Source organism: Corvus brachyrhynchos, unplaced genomic scaffold (genome assembly GCF_000691975.1).
Source record: "Corvus brachyrhynchos isolate BGI_N302 unplaced genomic scaffold, ASM69197v1 scaffold115, whole genome shotgun sequence".
Classification (NCBI taxonomy): Eukaryota; Metazoa; Chordata; class Aves; order Passeriformes; family Corvidae; genus Corvus; species Corvus brachyrhynchos.
The window spans coordinates 7,840,600-7,861,474 of NW_008239553.1; the positions used below are offsets into that span (position 1 = coordinate 7,840,600).

The window sequence follows — 20,875 nt, forward strand, 5'->3', positions numbered from 1 at the left end:
GCATTCCTGACTGTTCCTGGAAATGCGTCCCACTTGCACAAATGGCAAACCACTAGAGAGCAGCATTAAATCAGGACTTCTCTTACGTGTCTGAACATAAAACAATGCTTTAGTTTGATGTTTGCAGTGGGACAATGGTTTCAGACCAGGTTTACCAGAACCAGAAACCAGCCAGTCCCACCTGGCTCAGTCCTTGGCTACATAGATACTCAAATACTGAAAGCAACCGTTGTAGCTTGTCTCCAGGAACCCAACTTTCCCCATGCATCAAGTTCAAAAGCTATAGTAAAGTTCTCTTCAGCCTAGAGCTACTGCAAATCAGAGAAAACCAACTTTGCTGTAAATGCTTCAGCTGATTCTTGTCTCTAGCCATCACCTGGGGTTAAGGCCCATGACCTCTGGAGTTATCTCCAGTGCAGAGTCTTTGGACTCTCCTTTCTAACACTATGGTATCATTCTGACACTGGAAAGGTAAAAGATAAGTGGTGGTAAAATAGCAGAGATCACACTGCTGAGGGAGGTCTGGGAGGAGCAGAGTCTGCACACATGTTGGTTTTAAGGTAATTTCAGCTTAGCTCAATATTGACACTGGCGATTTTTGTCTTTTAAAGAATAAATCTTTCTTTTAAAAAAACCATACCTAAAATGCAGTAATATGTCAATATATGCAGTGGAATAAAATGCTGTAACATACACCTCAACTGACTAATTATATTAAAACTAGCATTCAAAGGTTTTTTTATCAAGTGTATGCTTTGCTCAATAGTAACCTTTTCTATGAAAGGTTTGCTTTTGCTGCCTGGTAACGGGGACAAAGTAAGGACCAGGGACCAGATTTACAAAATCTTATTTTCGTGATTTTGACCTTTTCTGCAAAAGCCAAAACACTTTTGCACTTGATCAAGGTCAATGATTTAATTATTCTAAACTGATTAACTGACTGGCAACTCAAAAGAAGGAAAGCTCATTTTCTTCTCTCAATCAGTTAATGAGGCATGAATTGCATGCTTTCACTAATCCTAGCATCCTGGAAGACACAATATGTGTAAACACTTAACTCTTAAATAACATAATTTTAAACACAAGGTATATGTTTTTATTGTTTAACTCTTTTCAGCCTGCAATAGTGTAGTATAATACCTTCATTTAATGGCTACAAAGTTATTTTAAAATGCTCTTCTGCAGAATCTGACTTCTGTCTAAATGCAGAGTTGCTCAAAACAGCCTTAAAAAGAATTGACATGTAGTAAGTGCAATGCTTTCTATAATTGTTACTTTAAAAATTAGGATTTTTAATGTAGTGAGAACAGTTGGCCTGTTTAAACATGTAGAGATGTCTGTGATTCCTCCTCAAAAGTAATAAGCTTCCCAAGGTGAACACGGAGTTGAGTTATGCCAACTGTTTGCTCACTAGAAATTGCCTGCATAACTTTTAAGTGAATAGCTGAGGAACTGAGCTTTAAAGTGACATTCCACTGAATCCTTATACAATGGCCATTCACTCTCCCGAATTTTGTTTTCCTTCACAGGAAGGGAACCCTTTATAGGTTCATTCACTGTAATGCTGTAGCCAGGGAAAATGCCTCTGTACTTTCTCATTATGGAAAAAACATGGGACACACTATACTTACTGCTTGTGATGATACCTGTTACTGATACAGAACTAGGGAAGAACCCTATACTTAAACACCCACATGTGTTTGGTTTTTCTAACTTTGTCATTTAACATTTTGCCAAGAGCGATTTGGATTACATGGTGAAAGGAGTGCCCATTCTCTGTCATGGAATAAAGGTGAAACTAAGTAAGCATCACCAAAAATGTGATAAACATCATATTAAAATTTCTAACAAACAGCAGTGATAAAATATGTGCCTAAGAATGAGAAGTGTCAAATGCAATGTAAGAAAAGGCATATGGGAGAAGTTAAGCAAGTTACAGCTGTGTAGTCAAATTATTTGGATAGATAATGAAACCAAGACCAGAACAGTATTCTGGTAGAATATCAAAGCAGATAATGTAGACAAGCAGCATCAAAAAGGAAATTTGCATCTATGAGACAACTCCTGATAATGTGTTATCAGGTGATACGAGATTTGGTCTATAAATTAGCCTTGAAAAATACCCAGTTGTTTCTGGCAGTCAGAAAAACTAATTAAACCATGGGATAAATCTCTTGACTTGAGTTTTTTTCCCCATGGAATGGATATGCAAAACTGTATGGCAGAACTTCAAAGGGCCCTCCCATCCCTGCTTGCTGCACACCTGGAGTGACCCAGCTCCAGGCTCTCCACAGTGATCTGGTCTTGTTCTCTTGCTTTTATTACCTAGTAACTTCTGCTCTCTCCTCTGTCATTTTGTGATGTATAGCAGTAGAAATATGCTCCTGTGACTCCTTCTGTCTCTCTTTTGAGCCTGATCTTGAATAGACACAGAGGTTGCTTGGAACTGTACTGGAGGAGTTCTGGTTAATGACATAAGCTAATGAGGACTTCTGAACTTCATCCTCTGATCAGCCAGAGAAAAAGGGGTCTTTTTTATCTGCACTTCACTATTGCAGTATAATCTACATGGAAATGAAAACGGTAGATAAATTGTGGAAGTCACAGAAATGTGGAATGTTTTAGAAAGTTGAGGAGCAAACTATTAGTAGGGTAAAATGAAAATATTAGTAGCAAAGCTTTACATAATATCAGCTATAATTTTCCTAGCAAAGTACTTAAAAACAAAGGACCAGCCCATATATCTGCCTGGAAAGGCACTTACCATCTTGATTTGCTGTGAACCACATAGGTTCCTGAAAACTTTGTCTTTGCAGGAAATGTCAAAGGTTTTCTTGTTTCTTAAAGAACTGATACAGTAAATCTTTACCATTTTCTGTAGCTCCTCAGTATTTGTGCAGGGGCTGAGGCTGGGAGAAGAAAGCAGGATCTGCCTGCCTATGGTGATGTTCATGTGGCTTTAGCATGAATATTCTGATTCTGTGGCTTACTCTTACAGTGTGAATTTTCTAGGATTCATCCTGCTTTTCTAGTCTTGTTTCTATTCATGGACATCAAAGGTGGGAGGGCTTCCCAGAAGCTGGGAAGCCAAAACTCTGTGACCTGGTGGTTTTATGTATCTGCAGATTCTAGAAAGACACACAGTTTCTGTCAGCAATGATTATATTGCGAGATACCATGTTGGAAAAACAATTTCTGTCAACAATCAGATTTATCTCTGACTCCAACAGATTTCTAGTGCTCCTGGCCAGAAATGCCTGGTTGAGAGCTGTGCACAGAGGGGACAGGCAGACAGATGGGTTCTGCAGAGCAGGGTATCTCCTGACAGCAAGCTACAGAGTTACTATTACAGGTAGTCAGTGTGGATGGATCAAAGCGTTCCTTGAGATGGAGTTTTTCTGTCAACAGACTGCTGCTGGATATCCTGTCCCTTGGTCAGCAGTGAGGGGACCTGCAGCAGCTCATGGGTTCTTCTTAGAATTAAAGATGAGTCACTTTAAGGTTACTGAATTTTCTTTCCTATTGCTCCACTTCCTCTGTTTTTTAAAGATAAATAAGAAATGAGAGCCTGGAAATTCTCTTGAGAGGTCCTGCAGCTTGTTTGTTTTGTGAAAATACTTCTTGTTATTTAATTTTGTTACTCTTGTTAACAACAGCAGGAGCTTTCCCATAAAACTTGCCCCAAGTAAACTAATCACAATTTTGAGAACTGAGCTGCAGAGCAGAGAACATTATCTTGGAAACTTGAAGATGAAGTACTTTCTTCTGCCAACTCATTTAGCATTTCTCTGTAGCTTTGCACTAAGTAAACCTGTCCAGGTGTGTCCCTGCTCTGGGATGTTGAGAATTTACATTGCTGCTGCTGAGTTGCTCTATCTTAAAATTAATTAGAAACTCTTACTGCTGTGATTCTACTTGATAGAAGTTTTCTGCTATGGAGATGAGCATGTACTAAATTTTTTTTTTTTTCCAGATAGCTACAAGAAAGAATGACTTAGGTGAGTTTGATTGTAATTATTATATAAATAACTACAGGTTTTGGTGGAGCTGCATCTGTATACCTCAATATCATTATTTGGTATATTTTTCTCTTTGAAAATGTTTTTTTTTCCAGCATCAGTGGAAGACAATTCACAGAACTCAAATGTGTTTAAAAGTCACATTCAGTGTGATTTTTTATGTTGTTGCAATAAAGAAGTTAAGAAGAATTATTGAGCAATTGCTACATGAAATGCTCTTTTCCATATGTAGCCCTAGAAAATCAGAATATTTTTCACTTTGTTGTCTTTCCTTTGTGATATATAGCACTTTCCTGTCTGCAATACCCAAGACTGTTGTAATTTTTTGGCCTAATACCAGATACCTTTTGTCTGTGAGAAATGTATTCCCAGTGTTTTAGAGTCAGAACTGAGGAGCATGTCACAATGTCTCATGTCAAATTCCCAGTTAACTTGGAAATTAACAGCTTACATGCATTCAATATGCATGATAAAAACAGTACTCTCTTTTGTATGATTAATACTATTTTTACAGAGGTCAGTTACGATTTTTCTTTAATTCCACAGGGTCTAATGAAGAGAACAATGACTTATAATACTTAGCATTCCCCTCTGAAAGCTCCCAAAGCTTCTTAAGCTAAAATTTATTTAGTCACGACTTTGATTACAGCTGCACCATGACATTTATATTAATACTAAACTTTTCTATCCAGGAAGCAATGTAGACCTAAACAGTCTTAGCATACTAATCCTTCCACACATTATTAGGAAATGAACTTCAGTGAAAGAAATTTCCAAAGATACAAAATCTTGGTTAGTGTGTACCTCATTTCCCTTTCTGCACATGTATTTGCCTTCTCAGTGCCTTGTCTGTTCTTTATTTTCTACATCTGCCAGGTAGTGAAATAGCTGTGTATGAAGGAGACATCCTCTTGAGACGAGGGCGACGCAGTGCAATTAACTGTGAGAGTTGTTTATGGCCCAAGTCACAAGATGGACTGGTCAAGGTTCCAGTTAACATCTCTTCTGATTTCTGTGAGTGTATGTAAATGGATGCTCTAAAGTTAGCCTTGATTTTCCAGACCCTATATTCCCTATTATTTTATGTTTCTGTGGCATGCACCAAAAGCAACCTTTGCACAAGCAAAATTTATTGACACGTCTCTTTTTCTATCCTGTTTGCCCTATGGAAGTTTGGCTTAGACTCCAAACAGATCACACTAAAATATGTGGTTACTTGGGCTATAGTCAGGTAATTAATTGTAATTTCAAATATTGGCTTGTTCCCACTAGCTACAATGTACTTTGATATTTAGCAAGTACATTAGAAGAAGCATAATTTGTTCACATTATGAAAGTATTTTTGTCAAAATTACCACTAGGAGCATGTTTTTGAACTCTATCATTTTCTTTCAAATCTCTCCTAAAAATATTCCCACATTAGAACCCCTGTAGAGGCAAAAATGGAGGAAAAATCCTTGGAAATATTTTTTCCTTTGTTGATTCCCTCTAGTCAGTCAATAGCTCTGTCCTGTGCAAAAGGCTGCAGGAGTGAATTCCATACAGATCCTTCTTCAAAGATCTTACCTTGAGAGAAAATGGCATGGAAGTGAAATACAGCCTGAGCCTGATTCCTGTTCCTCAGGGAAAGGAACTGAGAAAAGCCCAATCTCTGTGTTATCTAGGCTGCTTCTCTGCCCATGTGCCTCCAGAACTGTAGTATGTACTCTTGTGAATAGGTGAGGGTTATTCCCTCTATCTCCCTCTCTCCAAAGTTTAAATATTAGGAAATTGAGATATGCATCAGTTGTAGATGATTCATAACTGAGGAAGCCAAATTAGGCCAAAATGTTCCAAAATAGATAAACACTCTGATCTTTATTTGGTACCTGAATAGAAACACTGTGATCTTCAGAGCCTTGGCTGTCTAAAGTGATTCCAAGGGGGCTGTGGAAGGCATTTGTTCTTTCTGATAAACAAAATAGGGGTTTGGTGCTTGGCTACAATCAGCTGGCTCATTTGGGATACTTTAGTCCAACTATTTGTATCTGAAACTCTCTCATTTCTTCTCTTCTGTCTAATGGAAGGAACAATGCCAATCATTTGCTTTCCACCAGCTGTCTCCTAAATAATATGCATATGGGATAGGTGTAATTGTTACACTTCCCCATAAAAGTCCAATCAGTCTGAAGATCTCTGAATGTTTTGTGCCCTTTTTTCACTATACTTATATGATAAAGAGCTAATGTGTGCTGTGAAGTTTTAAAGCAATGCACCCCATCAATGCACCTTGGTTTTTGATTAACCAAGAAAGATTTCTCCTGGCCCCCTTCTCTTTCTAGCAATAACAGAGAGGTCTTGGATTGCTGATGCTTTGCAAGAGATCTCCACACTGACCTGTGTGCAATTTGTAAATCGCACTACAGAAAAAGACTATGTGTATGTTGAACGAGGGCAGAGGTAAGCTCCTTGTCTCCTGAGAGTGGCAGCACTCAAAAGGTGTTTCAGATTCTTTTCTGGTTTGTTTTGGATTTAAGTAATTGCTTTTTTTAATCCTAGCAGTAAAGATTTAGAGAGCAAGTGCAATTTTTAATTTTTCTTTAGATATACTGGTAGTTACATCAGCTAATAGGCTGCAGGAATAAATATATGTGTGTATTTAAAGATAATGGGGTGTAATTCAAAATAAAAATTTTACTTAATTGTTATAAAAATTTAAATAAGTAAAATTGTTTCAGGTTTTTGCTTAACACTTTATAATGCTTCGCCTCAGTTTGATATAGCCAATTTACTGGTTTAAAATTTGCCATCATCATCACAAAGGCTTTATCTCCCTCCCACCATGTCATTTGGCAGCTTTCAGAAGTCTAGATATCTCGTGCCAGTGACTATTTGCATGTCCCCTTCTGTGGCTGCGTATCTAGAGAACCTTCATGACATTATCAATACATCTATATATTTGTATTTGCTAAATGTGATCCTTTTAGCTATTGATTGCTTGTTCTTAGCTGCTGGTCGTACTTTGGAAAGATTGGAGGACGTCAAGCAGTGGGCCTGGTGAAAAATGGTTGCATGGATAAAGGAGCAATTCAGCATGAAATGAACCACGCTCTGGGTTTCATCCATGAACAGGCACGGAGTGATCGGGACAGGTTTGTCAAGATTATGTGGGAACACATAGTGGCAGGTATGTCCACTAAATCGTAAGAGAAAATTTATACTTACAGTTAAAAGAGAATGTTTCTCCTTTAACATTCTCCTTTAACATTCTCCTTTAACATTCTCCTTTAACAATGCAAATAAGAACCATGATTAATGCTGGCTGAATTGCAGCAGCAGCAGCAGCACATTCAGTGGGATGGAATTTCTTGTTCAGTGTTTGTACTAAGGGAATTTCTGTGGCTACACTTATGGCAGTGTGGCAGATGCAGCCTAAAAGTAGCTCTACGTTCTTATTTTGATTGCCATCTTGAGCCCAGACCCCAAAATACCAAGATCATCAGGAATACAAAATGTTGTTGCAAAGACTTGGCCAGGAGGCAAGACTATGGGACCCTTAACTGAGGGGGGAGGGTGAAGTGTGACATTCGAGATCATGTTGGGGAATCACACAGCTCTATCTTGGGAAAGCCATGGAAATAGGGGCAGCCAGCCAGTAGGCGTCTCGGCAGTGAGTGAACTGCACATATCCTAAAATGTGTATGAACAAGGGACTCAGTGTGGAGACATTGGATACACATGCAACCATTAGCATTTGCAAAATTTTGGGACCTGGCTTGATGTGAGAGGAAAGACTGCAATTATTTTTGTGGACAGGATCACATACACATGAAAAGAAGGAGTCATGGGGAGCAATTGGTCTGATAATTCTGTAGAGGAAAAACAAGTGGATACTGTTTATGGAAAGGAATGCAGAATGAATAGTCTGGGCATGTGCCCATGATCTGTGTGCTGGGAACATGGGCTCATATACAAGAGCTCCAGGCTCCGGGGAGGAAAGGGTAGACAGAATGGCAGGAGATCCAAGGGAAAGTGAGAAAGTGGTACATAGAAGGAAAATAGCAGAAGAAAGTATGCAGGCAATCACTTGTCTGATCGCTGTTAGAGAGCTGGGCAACCCATAACAATTGTAAAAATGCAATAGTCTATTTAGTTCATTATAGAAACTAATAGTAAATGAGGCTGGACAATTGAATACCAAATTCTATTAAGTCTCTTCAACAAATAAGATACTCAATTACTCAGTATCATGCACAGCTGAAAATATATCCATCTTTTTCTCCAGATGGAACTTGATTGTTTTTATTGCAAATTCCTAACACACTGTTCTCCAAACTTTCTTCAGCTATTCCCATGATATCTTAAGTAAATTCCATTTGTGTTGTTCTTTACTGAGGTTTCAGCTCCAGTGTTAAGGTGTAATTTTGCTGTGAGTTGTTTGCCATTGTACAATAAGGGTGTGCCATGTTTGAAATGTTAGCACAGGATGTGCTAGGAAAGAGAAGTTGAAAGCTTGAAGTTACATATACTAAACACACATCATCTTACACTAGTTTTTCAAAGGGAACTCCACAGATTCAGATGTCATAATTCCTGAAGGATACAGATGTAACCAAGCTCTGATTCAGGCAGTGTCATGAAATGATAAATCAGGGGGAAGAGGTAAAGAGGACAAGGCTATGCCAAAGGAGATGAGGTATATCATCGGTGTTTTAAGTGTACGCCATGGGTGGAGAATGAGAGATTGGTGTGGCAAGGGAGTCTGAATGCAGAGTGTGCAGCTCAAGCACTGTAGGGAAGAAATGCAAAGATATGCAGGGAAAAGGAAATGGAGAAACAGTTATGTTTATGGAGGACTGCTAATGTACATCTCATGTAAAAACATGCTGCTGTTAACAGTGCTGATGGCAGAGCTCCTGCTGACCTTGGTGGTGCAGAACTAGACCTGAAGACCTTTTCCAGCATTCCAACTCTCACACAAGCTGTTCTTCTCCTTCTAGGACTTTTGTATTGTAGATGTTTTCTGGGTTTTGTTTTTATCCAGCAATTTACCTTGGAAGCCATCCTACTTCTTTGTTTTGATAAAATGCAGCCTGATCAGTTGCTGTCCACTTAGCTACTTGAAACTCAGCTTGTTTTTCCCAAACTTTTGGGAAAAAAATATATTCAGAGTCTTCAGCCGCAGTTTCCTTTGCAGCTCTTCTGAGTCATTGCATTTATATTCTGGCAGAGGTAGATTCTTTTCTTTTTTTAGAGTAGAAAAGATGGGGTGAGTCCCCAAACGTGTGTAGGTCTAGACAGCCAGATCTCTTTGGCATGTGATGAGGTAGGTAGTAGTTTGCTGGCAGCACCTCAGTCCAGCCAGGATGCTGTTGCTTTTTCTTTATTTAGCAAACCAATTCAGCAAAGCACTTCTGTGCCAAACAGTAGCCATATGCTTCAATGTTTCACCACGTTTGAACTGTGTTCTCTGTTCATCACCTCAAAAAAAGCTGCACACTTGCTGATAATTCTTTCTGAAGTCAGTGTAGTAGATAAGAGGGACTGAGATTAAAACAGAGTCAGGAAGTCCAATGCTGTTGAGAAACAGTTTAAGCCTTAACTGAGTTTTAGAGCTATGAAAAGCTCCAAATTCATGTTTATCCCCAAATTTTCTATAAGTTGGGATTTCAGATCTTCTTTTTGCATCTCTTAGCCCTCAGCCCAGGACCAGTCTGAACAACATTACAGGCTGAGACTTGCTCTGGTTGCAAGCCTGCCAGCTGAGTTGTGTAGACCTCAAGGATGTCCAACTCTGAACTCCTGTCCAGATGGTCTGTGGTTTACAAACACATTTGTAGTTACAATAATGAAGGTACAGAACTGGAAAGGAGTGCTCAGTGGTTAGGGCTTTAGTCTTAATGCCAGGCTGACTGCATTCAGCTCCCTGCTCTGACTGCTTGCTTGCCTGTCTTACCATGGACAAGAGATCTAGGATGTAATTCATATTCATGATCTCCAGTCCGTGAGTAAAAGAAGTGCCTTCTTCACATGAAACTCCCTCCAACTGTGTCTCTCTTTCTTTCCCTCTCCTCTGACTATCCTGGAAGCCTTGAGGAATAGTTTCATTGCCTAACTTGAAGAAATAAAGCTAGGTGACATGAAATCCAGTCTCTGTCCCTGGGCCCCAGCTCTGTAACAGTGTAACACTTTCTTATCTCATATTGGCTTTTTAAAGCTAAACAGATGAAAAGTGGTAAAATGCTCAGCAGCTATTCTGACAGAATTTGTTTCTCTGCTTCATGTGAGTCACATCACTTCACTGTAGTCACTGCTGATGGGTTTGACCAGAGACAAAGCCACAACATGGGTGGTAGCATGAACTCTGGGGCAAGTAACAGGTAAAATGTATCCCTTTCTTTTGTGGCCTTATAACCTGTGGTGGAAGGACTCAGCAAGACATCACCCATGCATAGCTCTGAATTTTTCATCTAGGTGGTCAACTACATTTCCCTCTGAAGGGATGGATGCAGCTTTGGGGACATAGGTTGGATGCTTATAGTATTCAAGATAATGCACTGAAACATATTTGGAGACACGCTAATGAAGATGGACAGAGGAATACTTTTGCTTGAAGAGTAAAATGTATTCATTGATTATATCAAAACTTATTTGATTATATTCTGAAACCTACTAGACTGTAAAAATGGTTTTCCATGGATTTCAAAAATCTCTGGTGGTTTTGATAGATCCAAGATCTCATGAGAACACGTATTAGTATCCTATGTTACTTTCAGGATTATGACAGCAGGCAGTGTACTATTAGAGCAGTAATAATTGTTCTGACTGAAATGTTGCTTTCCTACCTTACAGGGGAACAAGGAAACTTTGGGAAAATGAATTCAAAAAACCTGGGCCTTCCCTATGACTACTCTTCAGTGATGCACTACGGCGCGTAAGTTGTTTGCTGAGATGTCTTTTCAAAGGCACAAACAGCTTTCAGATCTTCTGCTCAGATCTAGGAAGGAGTTGCTCTGTGCAGGGAATGAGTTTTGCTGTTCATTTAAAATTGAGTGCATGGACATAAATAAGGGTGAGCACACTTCCTTTGTCAGCAGGATTCTTGGAAAACAAGAATTGATACGGATAGAAACAAAACATAGGTCAACATTTTCTTCCACTGTACTCTTGTCTCTTGCTAAAGGTCTTTGACATGGCTGAGGCCCAAAGTCTAACTCTACTGAATCACTGATCTAAACCAATTCTGAAGTTCAAATTGTTTTGTAAACGTAGTAACAGCTGATCATAGACAACAACATTTAAGTATACAGGCAAGAAAGACGGAATTTTTTTATATCACTGAGATATTGTATGCTGCCTTATGTTAATCTGGGAACACTGTCTAAGGTTGCATTTTAGTCCATAATGTCAAAGCTTGTATCATGTACCTTCTCCTTTATTTCCACAAGCAAGTAACAATTTCTGAACAAAATCCTGAAACAAAACTTGACTAGCAGAAGGCAGGAAATTGCAGATAGCAAATAGACCATTAGTAACTGAGACAGAACTATTTCTGCTCCTCTGCCTCAGGAACCAAGAAGGTGGGATTCAGTCCATTTTGCTGGGCATTGGTGAAAGGCCTTTTCATTCAGGACAGTGCAGCTTTTTCTGCTTGCTTGCTTTCAGCTGCTGAACACCAAATATCTGCCATGCTGGTCCTCTTCAGGGAAGACCACCTGGTCTCTGAGAAGCTTCTTGTCCATTTCCATTTAAGTTGTGTTTATGGGGTACATAGAAAATGATTATACAGTTAGAGAACTTCCCTGTCTATGGAAAGCAATCTAGAAATGTGATTTCCTTGTTTCTACAGGTATGATTTCTCCAGCGCTCCAGGAAAACCAACTATTGTACCAGTTCCTGACCCCTCTGTACCTATTGGGCAGAGAGAAGGGCTGAGTAACTTGGATGTAGCTAAAATCAACAAGCTCTACAAGTGCAGTAAGTGCTGTAGATAGAAGGCATGTGAAGACACCTGATGTCTGTAGGCACTGACAGACGTCCCCCAAAGGAACGTGGCCCAAGGTCCCTTCAATACATCTTTCTCTCACCCTATAACAGGAAACAGAACTGTCCCTGTGCTGAACTGCTGCCTTCTTGGCTTGAATTATTTTCAATACTTCACTCTCATTTTGGGTTATCCCCACCGAATCCCTGCTCTTTGAGATAAACAAAATCCATCAAAGAAATCATGGTTGCTACCTCTGTCAGATTCTCATTCCAGGAAAGCTCTGAAGGTTGCAAAGCATGTAAGCTCTCCTCGGCCATGAGTATAGCTTAGAGTCATGTGCATCAGTAGGGCCAGCAAATTTGTGATTTCTCTTAATTACAAAATGACTGCAGGGCTGTAAGCACGGGTGCCATTCAGCCTGATCAGAACACCTCTGAGGAGAAAACCATAGGCATTTTGTATAGATATCTACTTTCTTGCCACATCCATTTCTTAATTCATCCCTGTGGTATCTTAAGGTCTAGAAATACCTAGCATTCCTCTGTAAACAGGAACTCTTGAGCTAAGATGCACAAAGCAGCTGTAACATGCTCCTGCAATGCACAGGTTTTGCCTTAACTCCCAGGACAAAGGCTAATTGACTTACATGGTATTTGACTTTTCTGGGATGTTATTCAATTAATTTCCACCAAAACAGCTAGAAACATTAAAAAGACCTAAATATTAATGTCCTAAATTCAGCTCTTGTGTTAGAACTTAGTTAAATAATTAGCATTTAGAAGGAATCAGCGTTCCTTCAGTGGGATTGTTAGGTACAGAAATCATTGCTGAGTGGTTCCTCCAAATTCGCAACTGCAGATAAGACAAATTTACAAATTAAGTGTCTCAAAGATAGTGATAACAAGTATCTAGTGATATTTATTCTTGACAGTGGGGCTGGGAATGAATCACACTTCAATACCTTTACTATGTAATTTCATAATTAGATCTGTATGTTTTGGAAGGAAAGGACTAAATTTAAAAAAAGGAGAAAAACTTGGGGACTAAAAAACCCACAAGAAGTCTGGTTGTCTCAGGAAGAGCAGGGAGCAAGAGAAAAATGTCATAAATTCCTATGAGCAGATGTCATATATTCATACTTTGTAATTTGGGGAGTTACATAAAGTGCAAAAACTGAAGATGTAGAAAGACAAAAGACAGATAAGATCAGACTTTGTATACCGGTTACTATGTCAACTATGTAGGTTGGCTTCAGTGCTCTCTGTTAGTGTTTTCCCCCAGTGACTACCTCTCTTTGCTTTGACAAAATCTTGTTTTCAAACTTGATGTTTGCACACATTTTTGAATACACACAGCTGCTGATGGAAATTGATGTACTGCTGTCATTGAAAGTACTTCTGTGATTGAAGTTAAGGAAGTTCTCAAAAGATCCAGACCTTTTTTAGTAAACTAAAATATGTGAGTGAAGCCCTATTGTCTTTAAATAAAACATTAGTAGGTGAAACAGGTAAGTACTTTACCTACCTTTATTTCACTTGCAGGTTTTCAATAGCTTTTACACAAGGAACATCAAAACAATTGTAAGCATTATAATTAATTTATACAAGCTTGACTGCTGCAAATGGTTGGAGAGACTTGTCAGGCATTTCAGGAATACTTTTGTGCAGTTTTCATTCTCTTCAACACTGTTTGGTTCTTCCCTTCAGATTGCTGTAGCTCTGTGTTGCCTAAACCCAAAGGCTCGTTCTCCTCTGTCAATTACCCATCCCCATACCCGAACAACAGCAACTGTCTGTGGTTGATCCGCATCCGTCGAAGTAAGGTAATTTTTATTAGGAGAAAAAAGGTTTGACCCACAGTATCCAGGCTACAAAGCATTATTTTGTTACCATGAGTAACCCCTGGGAGTCAGTTTCATGGACCAAGACGTTTATTTTGTTACTCAGTGAATGAAAGTCTCAACAATTTTCATAAGACTTAAGACTATTAGAGGGATTATTTAACTCGATTTTTATCCAGTTCAGATTGGATGGCTTTTCAAACACAAGCAGTAGTGAAACATCAGTCTCTGGGATCTCAGTACTAGGATAGCTAGGTGAAATTCTGTGCTCTTTTCATAAAGAAAGTAAAGTTTCAGTAATACATGGATAGTAAAATGAATATGAAGGTTCACTTCATATTCAAGTAGATAGTTTGAGACTTTCCCTGTGTATAACATTAAACCCAACATCTGCTTTTTTGTTTCTCAAGATTTTCCTGCAGTTTGAGGCTTTTGATCTCCAACACTCCACAGACTGTTCTTCTGACTATATAAAAATTTACAACGGGAACAGCAAGAGCTCCCCTGTCTTGCTGGACAAGTACTGTGGGAAGGGCCCACTGCCCTCCTTAGTGGCATCTGGATCAACAGTGCTGGTAGAATTTGCAAGCGATGAGAGCATTACAGCCACAGGATTCAGAGCCTCCTACAACAGGGGTATGAACACTCCTTTACAAAGCTTGGAGAACAGCATTAGCAGTATTTGTATGGAAGAAGTGTACATTTTTACTATACCCTACAGAGTGGGTCTTTTCACTGTCATTCTTTACACTTTCACAGCAATCGGAAAGGCAGAAGGCCAGGCAATGATGGGTCTGAAAGTTCACAGGAAGCAGAAAGTGGGATGTTGCACAGGCCTCGTGTTAGTAATCCTGAGATCCCACTCACATTCTTCTGAGAGCTTGTTAGACTTCTTCATATCTCCAGAAAAATGTCTTTAAATAAAAACAATGCAATGACTGAAATTAATAGGAGCAGTGCAGCCAAAGAGCACAAAGACTGCAGAACTCAACAAGAGACCTCACCCAATGAGATGCAAAGCCAGTATCTTGGCAAGATGTTATTTAAGGTTTTGTGGGATTTTATGCAGTGGGAGAGGTACTGACCTTGGGTACCTTACACTTTCTGAATTAAAAGCTTTTATTATGTACACGAAACACAGTGCTTCCTGTAATCGCTTGAGGGGTGTCTTTTTTGCAAACACACAAATGCATTATGGACTGCCAGACCAAATTCTGTTGTGCTGGGACATGCTTTCAGCAAGAAGGCAGTAGCCCAAAATTGCCTTATTTCAACTGAAAATCCAAACTTCTTTAAAGTATAAATTGAAGAAGTCTTAGAAATGTGTTATTTTTACTCTTTTTGCTTTATTCAGTTGAATAATTTCTAGAAAGCACTAGATCTAGCTTGATATTGCAATCTTGAATGCTTGAGCTGGTTCTTTTCTGAAGGGCAGTTAGTGCCATGAGAATGCTATGCTAATACATAACAGTCGATTGGAAAGTCAGATACAGCTTTAGATGCAGCTGTTCCCTGTCCTCCAAAGATTCTTTATCAGACACGTTTCTAGTTCCTTCGGTACAGCTGCTGATACAAATACTAAGTGAAGAAATAAAGTACTTCAGCAGCAGATTTTCATGGTAGCACATTTTTTCTTGGTTTGAAGAAATAATAGAGTAGGATGTAAGCAAGCTCATTTCTACTGACAAAACGCTCTTGTTAATATATCTGGTTCTCTCCTTTACTCCTCAGTGAATTGTGGAGCCACTTTCAGAGATTCAAAGGGAGTCATCACCTCTCCAAACTACCCCAGTAAATACCCCAAAAACCGAGCATGTTTCTGGGTCATCACTTCTCCAGTCGGATACAAGGTAAGGCACAGATGAATTCATTTGTGGGTTTCATCACTGTTCTCTGATGAAGCCTCTGTTTCCCTTGAAGAATAAGAGCTGTGATGTCACTTTTTCAGCAGACATTCTCAGAGTAAAAATCTGAAAGCAAAAATTCATTTTAAGAATTTATGCTGGATCCTGGTATCTGAGGTGCTTAGCAAGGGAAAACCTTTACACATGCATGTGAACTCTTATGAATCTAGCCTGTACCAGCAGGCTTTGTTCAAAATAATCCCTAGGTAAGAGCTCCCACTCGAAAACTGAAACATCACACAGGTGCTGTTTTTATATTTCTCTAGAGGAAAGAATGTGAAGCGTAGAAGATCAATCTTGTCCCTTGCTTCTCCTTCCAATCCAAATACTGATGAACTAAGCAAATATTTTGCTACTAATTTGCATTGCCATATGGGATCAGGATGTGGTGCACACACAGAATAAAAAGTGGTGCCTGCACACAAGGAATTTAGGCAATTTATTGTTAAAAAATGGGTAAGAGGAAAGGTTGTAACCTGGAAGCAAAGTGCTTTGGTTGTATTTTCTCCAGATATCTCTCAAAATGTTATCCTTTGAGCTGGAATATAGTGACAGATGCATCTATGACTACTTGCTCATACATGATGGAAGCCGCCCTACATCACCTGCAGTTGGCCCTTATTGTGGGACAGAGAAAGTTGCAGACTTTACTTCCACTGGGAACTTTGTGCTGGTTGAATTCCACACTGATTTAGTGTGGGAGTTGCCTGGATTTGCAATGAGTTATACATTTGGTAGGTAAATACAATACAGATGGGGTTTGAAAAACACAGAATGAGAGTAAGAGTCCAGGTAGCCACAGGTCAAAGTCAAGATGCCACCAATTTCAGAAAAAAAAGTATAGCCTGATACCTTTAACAAGCTTGAAGTTTGACCTCTTAGTCTTAGATCTACAGTGGTGTTAATTTGCATGGTGAATCAAGGACAGAAATGTTCCTGCTCATGGGATGCTTCTGCCTGAGACTGTATGCTTTTTATTATAATATTCTCATTGCTGGTGTTGCATGGCCAAACACAACAGCAGAGCTGAAACTATGTAAGCAGATTTTCAAGAACTTCTAGTGGTAGAAACTGGGTCCATAAAAAAATTCAGAACATGGCTATGTAGTAACTCTAACCTGTATTCTAGCAAATGCTACTACCTAACCTTAATGTGCATTCCAGCATACATACAGAAAAATCTTCAGACACCTTTATTTATGCTTTGAAGCCAAGATCACTTATACAGTTTATATAGGTACCAGAGCTTAGCCTGGAAATAACCACTTGACACGGAACAAGTGGTGTCATAGTACAGTATGACATACAGTACCTCAAAGATTTGCACTACTCCTCTGCGAGATGAACCAGGTCAGGGAACAGATTTAACTAAAGAAACTAAAGTTAAGAGTGGTAGGAACAAGCAGTGAGGAAGAAGGAATGGAATGAACCTATTGCTGCCCCTTTGCTGTGGCCCGAGTCAGGTATTGAAATTGTCCAAAAGGTATTACGACAATATTTTTTAAAAATGAGGCCTGAAAACCTAATGCAAAGACCATTGAATGTGCTCTTTGGAGAGCATTTTAGGTGTGAAGCACCTTGTCTGTAGAGAGAAATCCTCCTCCTCTAAGGAGATGGCTGGAGCTGAGAAAGAAATCACCACTGTAAACACCTAATGCTTTGCCTTGACTTGATGTATTCAGAATTAAATGCCAATGCCAAACTGGGAGATGCCAAACTTAATGAATAATAAAAGATTTTGCTAGAATTATGCCTTTGTGAAGAAGAGCATGTAGAAAATGTCAATTTGCTTTCCTGGTGCAGCCAAGAAAATTTTGAATTATGATTAATTTGTAGTGGCAGGGAGAAGGGGCTTAAGGATCTGTAATGTTTTGTTTTTTAAGCACTGGTTAATTTTCACCCACAAAAGAATGATAATTGATAAGTTGTGGACATCAGGGTTTAGAGCTTGCTTGCATTGTGGTGGGAAAGTGCATGCACAGCAGGCAACAAATATTTGTATTTCTTACAAGCTCCCATCTTCTGGCTATAAAAAGTATTCCCTCATTTAATTTGGTTCACTATTTAGATTGGCACATTTTTGGAGAATGTAACAATTTCATCAGCATGACAGAAAATTAAACTCTACTTCTATTTTTAACCTCAACTTCAGACTGTAAAAATGCTAATTCTTCTCCTTGAGCCTGAGGACTTTCATGGAGGTGCAAAAGTAACAACCCTGTGATAACTCTCATTGTATAACAAAGTCAAATGGGTCCCTATTTTAAACAGGCAGTGCTGGACAGCTTTGTAACTTGAGTATTACTTTAGATTCCCCTCCCTTGGTCTGATGTGGAGCTCTACATAGGTCCAATGTTTTAGATGTTCACCCATATTTGGTAAAAGAGCATGAATAGCACGTTCAAACAGCAATATACCATATATAGGAATAATGGTCTTGCAATTTGTCCCCAGAAATATGGTTTTAAGTAGGACATTGCCCATGTATAAATATTATATATAAATTGGCTCTTAACACTCATATGCTGAGCTACATGAATTTAGAGTAACCAGCTAGTAGACACAAGGGACAATACAGTCAAAAGTTTGGGATTCAAATACCACAATAGGAGGATTTTCAGAAGTTCTAATTAAAGTTCAACACTCAACACACTTTTGAAATCCAAAATGTAAGGATTTAACCTTAAAACACAGAGGTATCTAACAGTGATGAATATATGCATTCCCATAGCTGTACATAACTCATGACACAAACAGGTATTACCTTAACTGTGTACAAAACCAGATGTTTTTAAAGAGAAACCCACTTCCACAAGTCTGTGTGTGTGGAAGAAATAAGAGTGTTTGTGTCCACGTATTCCTTTCTTACCTGCTTTGAGACTGTCCTGGTTCCTACTTGGGAGGCAAATCAGAGCCTTTGAGTACTATGATTTTGCTGTCTGTAAGGACCAGAACAGAGATCTGTCAATTACTGCTGCAGGAGAAAAAACAGCCTGGAATAAAACATTACAGAAGCACACAAAAATGCGCTACTCATAGGTCTTTTTTTGTGTTTGATTTAAAACACATTTCCCTTACATAAATAAATAACTGTGGTTGAGATGACACTTGCTTGCATGACTACAACCCCGGTTACTGAATCATAGAATAGTTTGGGTTGAAAGGGACATGTAAAGGTCACCCAGTCCAGAACCCTGCAATAAGCAGTCATCTTCAACTAGATCAAGTTGCTCAGAGCCCCATCTAACCTGACCTGGAATGTTTCCAGAGGTAGGGCATCCACCACCTCTCTGAGAAACCTGCTACAGTGTCTCACCACCCTCACTGTAAAAAATTTTGTCTTTAAATCTAGTCTAAATCAACCCTCTTTTAGTTTAAAACCACTGTCCCTTGTCCTTATCACAACAAGCCCTGCTAAAATGCTTCTTCCCATCTCATATAAGCCCCCTGTAAGTACTGAAAGGCTGCAGTAAGATCTCCCCAAAGCCTTCTTGTCTCTTGAACAACCCCGACTCCCTCAGCTTGCCCTCATAGGAAAGGTGCTTAAGCTCCCTAATCATCTTTGTGGCCCTCTTCTGGACATGCTCCAACAGGTCCTTGTCTTTTCTGTGCTGAGGACTCCAGACCTGGATGCAGCACTCCAGGTGGGAACTCACCAGAGCAGAGAAGCTGTAACTAGGTAGGACAGAGAATGTACAACTTACTGTGCAACAACTGAGTTTGGCAAGAAGAAGACCTACAAACCAAAGACCATTTAATCTCTCCTGCTCTTCAAATAGAAATTGAAAACCTTATAAGCTAAGTCGTCACATAGGATTTTATAATCGAGTTCGCTTTACCATGGGAAACATCTACGGGCAATAAAAAGAAATAAAGGAAAGGCTGCTGCTGCTTTGCTGCCAAATGGCCTTCGGCTCAGGAGCTGGAGAACGGCGTGGGCCGGGCACCCTCTGGCGGACACCTGCAGGGAACGGGAACGGGAACGGGAATGGGGGCGGGTAGCGCTTCTCCTGCAGGCCGGTGAGAGGGAGCGATCTCCGCTCCTGCCCTGGGCACGGCTCCCAGCTCCATCGGCAAATGCAGCCGAGGCGTCTGTCAGCAGGGAGGCTCCGTTTCCTGAACGTGATCCCTGCCGCGCACCCCCGCTGATGCTGCTCCAGGGATAGGAAGGTTTCTTGGGGTCGCTTCTTGTATTTTCTCTTAAAGAGCGGCACTCCACATTCCACCTGTCAGTCGGTAGGTTGCACTGTAACATTAAGATGGAAATCTTCTGTTCCTGTTTTCCCGTTGAGCAGCTCAATAGCAAAGACAGTGAAGCCTTTGAGTTTATATTTGTCTCGATTCCCTGCTTTTTGCCTACAATACCTGGAATTTCCGGGTGGTCTCTAACACAATTGCTGGACAGGTGCAAAGTTCAGAAAATTGTCTTTCTAATGTCTTTTAACATTAAAAAACCTAACCAAACAAAAACCCCAACAAGCAAACAAACGTCAAAAATGAAAGATTGAGAGGGAACCCCCATTTTTTCCCTTTAAATTTAGCTTTATTCAGATATTAATGAGTCTTACTTCCTTGAATAAATCAGTTTCCTAATTTAATTGTGTAGATCTTTACAACGTGGGGTTATATATTAAACTGGAAAGAACTCAAATGTACCTGCAAACTCACGCTGTTAACAGGATGACTCATATGCACTCCGTGACTCTTTTCACAAACACGGCAGGACACCAACGCCTGAGGGCAGGCGGATCAACACTGACAGAATGATGGGCTGGAGTTTAAAAAAACAGCTGATTGTTGCTCTTTGAAACCAGGATCTCACCACAGGTTTAGAAAAAAAAAAAAAAGAAAAAAAAAACAAACCCAGAGTAGCTTGAGCACAACACTGTCAGCCTTAGAGAATACACTTTTTTGTTTTATTAACACCCAAGCACAGCTAATTCCCGCAGGGACATGGCGCCTCCGGCGGGGCCGAGCAGCAGCACCAGACTGCAGGTACCACAATGCATCGCGCGGTGATGGTAGCCCGGCCGGCCCGGCATTGGGACCGTGCGGAGCCCTGGGCAGTGTAGTTTATTCGCGGAGAACCGCCTGGCGTCTGAAGGCGGGCGGGCGGGGCAAGGGACTACAACTCCCGTCGGGCCAT

The 20,875-nt window shown here is 39.9% G+C and overlaps 2 protein-coding genes across 2 annotated transcripts in view; one reads left to right on the forward strand and one right to left on the reverse strand.

Annotated features, from left to right (window-relative positions):
* LOC103620933 (transmembrane protein 263) overlaps positions 1-20,688 on the reverse strand; it is a 251,981-nt gene extending 231,293 nt beyond the window's left edge. Inside the window, exons 1-2 of the mRNA XM_017741912.1 lie at positions 20,386-20,688; positions 18,599-18,668 (exon numbers count right to left, since the gene is read on the reverse strand). The gene's annotated coding sequence lies outside the window, so the exon portion shown is untranslated. The remainder of the gene's footprint in view (positions 1-18,598; positions 18,669-20,385) is intronic.
* LOC103620934 (astacin-like metalloendopeptidase) lies at positions 3,705-17,873 on the forward strand. Its single transcript, XM_008639679.2, has 11 exons — positions 3,705-3,819; positions 3,974-3,998; positions 4,896-5,033; positions 6,341-6,458; positions 7,007-7,185; positions 10,851-10,932; positions 11,848-11,975; positions 13,692-13,807; positions 14,236-14,461; positions 15,557-15,675; positions 16,241-17,873. Exons 1-11 carry the CDS (start codon positions 3,751-3,753, stop codon positions 16,469-16,471), a joined length of 1,431 nt encoding a protein of 476 aa, XP_008637901.1. The 5' UTR covers positions 3,705-3,750; the 3' UTR covers positions 16,472-17,873.
* Positions 20,689-20,875: the final 187 nt, after the last annotated feature.

What these genes read in the sequence shown, in the direction of transcription:
- LOC103620934 (XM_008639679.2), top strand. Translation starts at nt 3,751, where the DNA reads ATGAAGTACTTTCTTCTGCCAACTCATTTAGCATTTCTCTGTAGCTTT. An exon ending in TACAAGAAAGAATGACTTAG is followed by an intron (nt 3,999 to 4,895) that starts GTGAGTTTGATT and finishes TACATCTGCCAG; the next exon opens with GTAGTGAAATAGCTGTGTAT. An exon ending in TCCGCATCCGTCGAAGTAAG is followed by an intron (nt 13,808 to 14,235) that starts GTAATTTTTATT and finishes TTGTTTCTCAAG; the next exon opens with ATTTTCCTGCAGTTTGAGGC.